Source organism: Ziziphus jujuba, chromosome 4 (assembly GCF_031755915.1).
Source record: "Ziziphus jujuba cultivar Dongzao chromosome 4, ASM3175591v1".
NCBI classification, from domain to species: Eukaryota; Viridiplantae; Streptophyta; class Magnoliopsida; order Rosales; family Rhamnaceae; genus Ziziphus; species Ziziphus jujuba.
Window position 1 is genome coordinate 5,991,708 of NC_083382.1, and position 8,078 is coordinate 5,999,785.

General features: G+C 33.1%; 2 protein-coding genes across 3 annotated transcripts; one reads left to right on the top strand and one right to left on the bottom strand.

Annotated features, from left to right (window-relative positions):
• Nucleotides 1-168: 168 nt before the first annotated feature.
• LOC107407195 (GDSL esterase/lipase At5g37690) lies at nucleotides 169-3,916 on the top strand. Of its 2 annotated transcripts, none has more exons than XM_048472876.2 (6): nucleotides 169-447; nucleotides 599-726; nucleotides 864-990; nucleotides 1,123-1,235; nucleotides 1,362-1,611; nucleotides 2,216-3,916. In XM_048472876.2, exons 1-6 carry the CDS (start codon nucleotides 204-206, stop codon nucleotides 2,392-2,394), a joined length of 1,041 nt encoding a protein of 346 aa, XP_048328833.1. In that variant the 5' UTR covers nucleotides 169-203; the 3' UTR covers nucleotides 2,395-3,916. The 2 variants fall into 2 exon arrangements, with proteins under 2 accessions (XP_048328833.1, XP_048328832.1); XM_048472875.2 differs by having other exon boundaries at nucleotides 171-447; nucleotides 2,180-3,916.
• On the bottom strand, nucleotides 3,465-8,078 carry LOC107407180 (glucan endo-1,3-beta-glucosidase 2). Its single transcript, XM_048472874.2, has 4 exons — nucleotides 7,853-8,078; nucleotides 5,423-6,676; nucleotides 5,301-5,328; nucleotides 3,465-5,145 (listed from the first exon to the last, which is right to left on the bottom strand). Exons 1-4 carry the CDS (start codon nucleotides 7,911-7,913, stop codon nucleotides 4,995-4,997), a joined length of 1,494 nt encoding a protein of 497 aa, XP_048328831.2. The 5' UTR covers nucleotides 7,914-8,078; the 3' UTR covers nucleotides 3,465-4,994.

Here is an 8,078-nt window from a genome sequence, read left to right on the forward strand (position 1 = left end):
TAAAAGATAGAAAATTTCATATGCACATGCCAAAAACAAGATCAACTTGAAAAAGTATTTCAAATTAATGGTTTAGAATAGGATCACCTAATATGTCAAAACTTGGAGAAATAGGCATGACTTCAAGTGCTACTTACTGTTTTGAACTTGCTATAAAAGTATTGCAGTGTTAATCAACTTACTTTCAAGCTTGTGAAATTGATATGGAAATATTCATGGGGATTGCTCTTGCCACATTCATTTTCATAGCCAAATTCATATCCATGGCTTCATCGGCCACACCGCCGGTGACGTTCGTTTTCGGTGACTCCTTGACAGAAGTAGGAAACAACAATTTTCTACAGTATTCTCTTGCAAAGTCCAATTATCCATGGTATGGGATTGACTATGCCAGTGGCCAAGCAACCGGGAGGTTCACTAATGGCAGAACTATTGGTGATATTATATGTACATTTTCATAATCCTACATATACCTATTTTCATCATTTTCCATTTCTTTTTTTTTTTTTTTTAGAATTTAAGAATTAATGCAATATTTGATAAATTTTCAATTTCATTTGTTTTTAATTATTAATTGTTTCTCTGTTTGAATTTTTAGCTGCAAAGCTTGGAATTTCATCGCCACCACCTTATCTTTCTCTGTCCCCAAATGATGATGCATTGCTTGAAGGAGTTAATTATGCATCTGGTGGAGCAGGAATACTCAATGACACAGGATTATATTTTGTAAGAAAATATATTTCCATTAATTAAGTTTTGTTTAAATTCACTTTTAATCAGTAAATTACGTTATATATTATACAAAATTTAATTTTGGTTGCTATTTTCCTTTGTTTTATATATATATATATATATATATATAGATTGAGAGACTATCTTTTGATGATCAAATACAAAACTTCAACAAAACAAAAGAAGCAATTAAGTCTAAAATTGGAGAACAGGCCGCAGTCAAGCTCTGTAATGAAGCTCTGTATTTCATTGGAATTGGTTAGTACCCAAAATTAATATCAATTAGTATTTAAACTTAGCATAATTTTTTCAAATCCTCATATATAAAAGTCAATTACTAGAAATACTAATTAGGGTATTAATTCAATTCAAATTTTTTTGATTTTTCAGGGAGCAATGACTATGTAAACAATTTCTTGCAACCATTTCTAGCAGATGGCCAGCAGTACACTCATGATGAGTTTGTAGGACTCTTGACCTCCACTTTTCGTGAACAACTTTTGGTAAAAATTTCTCCAATATGATTTCTTTTCAAGTAGAAAAAAAAAATATTTTATTTTTTTAATAATAATTTCTATATATGTGTATGTATTTTTATTTTTTCTTTTTATCACGTGTGAATATGACAGAGACTGTACCAACTTGGTGCAAGAAAGATGGTGATCCATGGAGTAGGTCCACTAGGGTGCATTCCTTCACAGAGGGTGAAGTCAAAAAAAGGCCAATGCTTAAAACGAGTCAATCAATGGGTGCTTGAATTCAATTCCAAAGTTCAAAAGCTCATCTCCTCTCTCAATAAAAAACTCCCCAAGTCTTCTATTTTATTTGCTGATTCATATCCTGCTGTTTATGATTTGATCACCAATCCTACTGAATATGGTACTCTTTCCCTCTCTTTCCTCTCTCTAATTTATATATATATATAATTTTCTAACGGCTTAAAAATATATTTATATATATAATAATTAGTTTATTAAGATAAAAATATGTAAACTTTTTTTTTATCGGTATTTTAATTATTTCAAAAATTAAAATTTAATAATGCATTGGTAGTCTATATGAATATGGTGAATTATTAAAATATAGACATAGTAAACCATTAATGTATTTAATTATTTTTAAATCATTTTATGGAGTCTTAAATGAATGTTCTAACTATACCAACACTTTTACATTTTAAAAAAATCTACAAAAGTTTTTTTAACATCCAGATTAAATGCACCTGTTTAATTTTTGAAACAATCTAAAATAAACAAAAAGGGAAAAATGACATCTTATAATTTTCTATCAGATTGGTCTTGACCTGAAAATTTTTTTCTATATATTTATATAAAAATATATATATATATATATATATATATACAGACACAGAAAACGCAGAGAGACAATTTGAATTAATCAATTGCGTTTTTTTTCTCTGTGTGTGTGTGTGTGTGTGTGGGATCAGGTTTTAAGGTTTCAAATACATCATGTTGCAATGTAGACACAAGCATTGGAGGGCTATGCTTACCCAACTCAAAACCATGCAGCAACCGCAGAGACTATGTATTTTGGGATGCATTCCACCCCTCTGATGCAGCCAATGCAGTGCTTGCTGATAGGCTTTTCTCCACCCTCTTTTCTGCTCCTCCTTCCCTTGCACCCACCCCTCACAGTGATTAATTATATACATAATACACAATACATCATATAAATACATAAACCTCTATATATGTATAAGCAGAATTGTGATATGTGGGAAAGTTTTAACATGCTAAGCGTTAAGGGTAACAGTTTAATTAACGATTTAAAACTAAAAATCTAATTGAGCAAGTGATAACCCTTAATATTTGTCATGTCAATATATTAAGAACATAAAAAATGAATTATATTCCAAACATATTAAAGTACTATATGTGCAACGTAATCTGATTGTATATTATTTTATTAGAAGCAAATTTATGAGACATAACTTGTATGTTTAAACTATATATATATATATATATATATAGCTTTTCTATATAAATGAATGTATCATGCTATGGTGGTAAGTTCATCTAGCTCATCTCAAAATTTAACAGCAGGAAAAAAAAGAAGAAAAGGAAAGAAAATGAGCATGGTTTTTGTATTCTCATATAAATTTGTCCAATTTTTGTTAAAAAATCCCACTCTAGCAGCCATGAAGATGGTGTTCAACAGCAACGTCTTTTCTGCTTTTAAGGTGTGCCAAAACACTGAAAAATTCCACATTCAAGTTTATCTGCATAAACATCACCCATAGGTATGGATCTCCGATGGGTAATTGGGCCATAAGTTACCCATTGCTTGTCTGGCCCAAAATGAATCTATTTCCAAACATAACAGAGGCTTAGACTGTGTAAAATCGTAATTATATGGAAAACAGTGGTCGAAAGATTAAGTTCCTCCACAAACCCTATCTTCTCAATCCATATTTAAACCAACCATTGCCTCTCTGATATTTTGTAATCTACTTTTTTAACCTCCCAAAAATTTTCAAAACAAAAAATTTTCTTAGTAAACTGTAAATTTTGTTTTGTTTTAAGATGTAGAAATTCAGAAACAGCATCTGCCTATGAATCTCTATGCTGATGAACTATTCAATAAAAGCATAGGGATTACGAAGCGATGCGAAATCAAATCCATTTTTATGGTACCTCTGGACAGGTAGAATCAACCTTGATTCTTGCCTTTTCTCGTAGGTTCGACATTTTCTCATCTCCCAAACAATAGCCTTTTTATTTTATTTTATTTTATTTTATCCGTCCTAGGTTGTATATTTTCTCATCTCCCAAACAGACCCATTTACAATTTATTTCTTTTATTATTATTGTCTCTTTTTTGGCATAGTTCAATGTGGGTGCTCGATGATGACTGATTATATGCTTTAACCACACCGAATTGAGGAATGGAGGGTTGGGTTTTGATCCTTTGAAAGGCTTAAGCCATGGAAGGATTGCTTGTACTGTGCTTGTGATTGCCTGATGATTCTATCTGTATAAGAGTGGAGGTTTTTTAATATTTTGATACCTCCTATTTTATCTGATAGAGGAAGGCTTTTTCAAGCACTTCTCAAGTTTTCTGATTTTCATTTCCTTTCTTGGCTTAGGTTTGTAGGAGGGTCACTCAGTCTTTCTATGTTTCTCTCATGTGGAAAAATTTGGCCCTTTGACTGAGAGCTTAAAAACCCCACTGAGTTGAATATGGTTTTCATATTCTTGATGAACCCAATTGAATTTGAAAATCGAAATTTATGGAGACAAAAAAAAAGTATTATTTTTATATAACATTCTTTCTTAATATTAAGGAATATCCCATTTTAGATCCGTGTTGATCACTTATGTGGAGCCATAATGGGTTTGTGTATTTCAATGTGGGAGATGATTGGATTTATATGATTGTTTGCATCGGAGCCTGATCGGTGGTGGTTCAAAATTGAAGAACAAAAACGAAAAGGGGAAAATAAATGAAACAAAGAACATCATGATAGTCAGGAGGATAATTTGCTTGATAAAAATTTTCTGATATTGTTGGATCCAAATATTTAAGTTGTTTAAAAAACAGTAACTTAATTTGTTTTAGAACCATACTTTGCAAAACTGCAGGGTAAATAAATTGAAGTTAAAAAACAACGGAAATGGTTTAACTACTTGAAATTGATTCAAGTTCTAGAAGTACGCTTTTCACGAAAATTAGCTTGGATTGGGGTGGAATTTTCATGAGGCAGATCAAAGAATGGTACAAGGAAACAAAAAACCAAGCAAATTAGCTAAAATGGGGGACATTCTTGTATTCTTGTTTAACTTTAAACCTATAGCGCTGAACCACCAACCATGTTATTCTTAGGTGTTCATTTATCCTTTTTTTTGGTTTTTTTTCAGTTTTCATTTTCTTTTAATTGGTCTATTGAATCTTTGCCAATTCTTAGCAAGTTATTTTTAAAGGTGCCGTTTTTACTACACGTCTGCGATATGAACAATTACAACAAGCGAAAAAATAATAATAATGATAAGAAAGGGAAAAGAAAACTGAAATTCCGAATTCAAAGAATTGTAATTAAAATAACTAAAAAGCATTCCAGGTCTTTCAACTTGTTTTGTACAAAACTGAATTTGACCAATTCCCTAAAAACTACCTGGTCACTATTCCAATTCCTTCTCAGAGGGAAAAAAAAAAAAAAAAAAAAAGGAAGACAATGTGATGATCACCACCTTCCATCCATCTAATTTCCAAAAATTTTGAGTCAGACTTTAAAAACCATCTCTCTATATGAAAATTCCAGTGCACAAAAGAATCCCAATAACCATCACAATGTTTGTGAAAACAGCACTGTATAAGTTGCATGCAGAAGAGACAGCACTCGTAGAATTCATTGATGGAGCTGTGATATTTGCAATGGATCCATTCCTGCCAAGACTGCATTATTGACAAACCAATTACTTTAACTGCGTGTTATCAAAAGAGATTATTACTTAATACATATCGGAAAACCACTTTAATTTTCGTTGCTTATGAGTTACTAATTTTATTTTAGCAATGCTATTAAGGGTGGTTGCAAGAAAAATATATACCTTGCTGAAAATATACAAGAACCATGACCTGCATAAAATGCATAAACAATAAGAGTTAAAACTCAAAGCAAATGACCGCAAAATGAAAAAATGTTCAAAATGAAAACAGGGCATTATCTTACTTGGATCTGTTGTAGTAACCGTAGCAACGCCGTTGAAGTTGCACGCATCGGAAGCCTCCCCCATCTTATGATAGTAAGCGTCAAACGCATATGTTGCGTGTGCAGCCACATTGTCTGGTTCATAGCATGGCTTTCCTTGCAATATAGGTGAGCAATCCACCTTTCCAGGTCCACAAGCCCAGTCAAGTGCAGCCTGAAGCAACTTTGGATCAGAACCCTCCTTTGCAGTACAATAAGTCTGGTTTGTCGTATCATTTGCTAGCACCATTCCTGATCCTGTCAAGCGTAAAATGTATACAGGATCCCCATTTGCATCGAACAATCCCCAGTTCTTCTCTGAGATTGGTCCGGATTTCATATCCTCGTTATAGAGTTCGTAAATGAAAGTACTAACAGCAATTCCGGGATGTTTAGGGGTTCCGGTTTTGTTCAACACATGCCTTATCAAATTGCTGTTGTAAGTGTTTGCATTTTCTAAGGTCGCATCTGGCTCATTAGAACCGCCTTTCGAAGGCCAGCCTGATTCGGTAACAACTACCGGAATGTTAGTGAAGTTGAGAGAAGCCATGGCACTATATGCTGCATCAATAACTGCATCAAACACATTTGTGTAATGGAGAAGTGTATTGGAATCAACGGCTTCTTTGTTTGGAGAAAGAGGCTTGAATAGTGCATAATCCAAAGGAATGACACCATTTGCTTGCATATAGTCATAGTAAGGGTAAATATTGAGCATGAGAAATGACCCTGTGGACTGCAAGAACTTTAGCATTGGGACCATAACTGAATCCCAAGAGCTGTTGAAAAAGGCTTGGGAAGGTGGGAACGAATCTAGGATGATAGACGAAGAAAGAGGAGTCGAGATTTTGATTTGGCGGTCGAGGTTTGATGCAATAAGGGCTGATTGGATGTACTTGAAGGCATTAACAAGGATTTTTGCTGCATTTGGAAGGCTGGTGAAAACATCAGAGCCAACACAAATGGCTGTTATATTGGTGGCAGGGTAATGAGCTACAACATTCTGCGAAACCCAATTAGCAGCTGTGGAATTTGACTGACCAATTCCAAGAAGCTGTTCATTGGGGATAGTTATCATCACTTGAATGCCTGTGTTTGCAAGTGCAACAAGCATACCTCTGTCGGAATCATAGAGACGAACATGTCGAATTTGCTGTGCTTTAAGGAGGGCTACTACTTGTGTAGGATGAGGCATATCAGAAAGCTCTGTTCCAATATTTACACCGATGAATGCATCTGCAAGAAAGCAAATAAAAAAACACAGCATGAATCTCAATGTTTTTTAAGACTAAAAGGATTTGAATTGTTTCAATAATTATTAGTATTTGTATATTCATCAATGGGAAAATAGTATTTTAAGCTTAATATTAGTACTAAATTTGTTTATAATTTGAAGGTAGTCATAGTTCATAACAGGTAGGACTATATTTTTTTATAATTTGAAGGTAGTGATAGTTTATAACATATAAAGTAGTAAACCAATGCTATTTGTCTGAGATAAATTTGGACCATTTTGGTTATAGAGGTTGATGGATACAAAATCCAAGTAAAATTTACTAAAGCCTGCACATAAATCCATGGAATATGGACCCCCAATATACAACTGGGGGAAAACAGAAGGCAAAGCAGCAAGGTATGTTCTATATCTACAATAAAGTATATTTTAAGTCCTAAACAGAAGAGCACAAAAACTTGCTCTTTTGACCGTTTGAACGACCAAGGCAAAGGATATGGCGCTAGCTAACTCATTAGCTGGAAGACAATTATATGGGAATATGGTCCAGTGTTGATGGTCCTTTCTTATAATATTGAAAAAAAAAAAGAGGGACTGGGAGAGGGTAGAAATTATATAGGAATATGGTCCAGTGTTGATTATTATCATAAAAAATAGGTAAAAGGAAATACATTTTTTATCTTAAAAATAATAATCATGAAAGAACTGAGCTCATTTAAAGCTCCCAACTCCCTTATGCCCTCCTTCTTCATATTGCAATTTAATATCTGATCTACTCAAAAGCCTCATGGAAAAATGAAGCACACCTAACCCACTATAGAAAAACACACAAACAAAACAAAAAAGACATGCAATCTCTCACTGCCCTCAAAAACCAAGAGAGGGGTCAATAAATTCTGTTTACTTGTGTTCATTTCGATGACCAGAAAGAAAAACTACTTTCATGTCTTCCAAATTTCATCAAAAAGGGATATGAAACTACCACCAATCTTGGATAGAAAAGATAGTGTAGATAAAAATAAATGTTTACAATGTATATATATATATGTATATATATCAAAGGGAAAACAAAAATGTCCAAAAATCATTTACGGTACTGTAAGAAAAAACCCAACATTGAAAAAGAAAAAGCAAACAAACAGCATTTGAAGAAGAAAGAAGAAATGAATACCACTAACCTTCATCAGCTATAGCAGCTGAAGCAGCTGCTAAAAGCAAAAGAAGAAGCAGAACAGCCATTAGATTCAAACCCTCCCTCAAAAGCCCACACAAAGAGAATCTTAAACCAAAAACCAAAAAAAAAATAAAAATAATAATAAGGAAAAAAAAAAAAAAAAAACCAACAATGAAGAGTGAGAGAGAGAGTGAAAAAGAGAGAGAAAGAGATGGATTGAGAATGAGAAT

Bases quoted from the DNA above. Each gene is read 5' to 3' on its own strand.
- LOC107407195 (XM_048472875.2), top strand. From the start codon at position 204: ATGGAAATATTCATGGGGATTGCTCTTGCCACATTCATTTTCATAGCC. The intron at 727-863 runs GTAAGAAAATAT...ATATATATATAG, and splicing joins ATGACACAGGATTATATTTT to ATTGAGAGACTATCTTTTGA. The intron at 1,236-1,361 runs GTAAAAATTTCT...TGAATATGACAG, and splicing joins CTTTTCGTGAACAACTTTTG to AGACTGTACCAACTTGGTGC.
- LOC107407180 (XM_048472874.2), bottom strand. From the start codon at position 7,913: ATGGCTGTTCTGCTTCTTCTTTTGCTTTTAGCAGCTGCTTCAGCTGCT. The intron at 5,329-5,422 runs GTAAGATAATGC...CATTTTATGCAG, and splicing joins GGTTACTACAACAGATCCAA to GTCATGGTTCTTGTATATTT. The intron at 5,146-5,300 runs GTATATATTTTT...TCAATAATGCAG, and splicing joins TCTTGTATATTTTCAGCAAG to TCTTGGCAGGAATGGATCCA.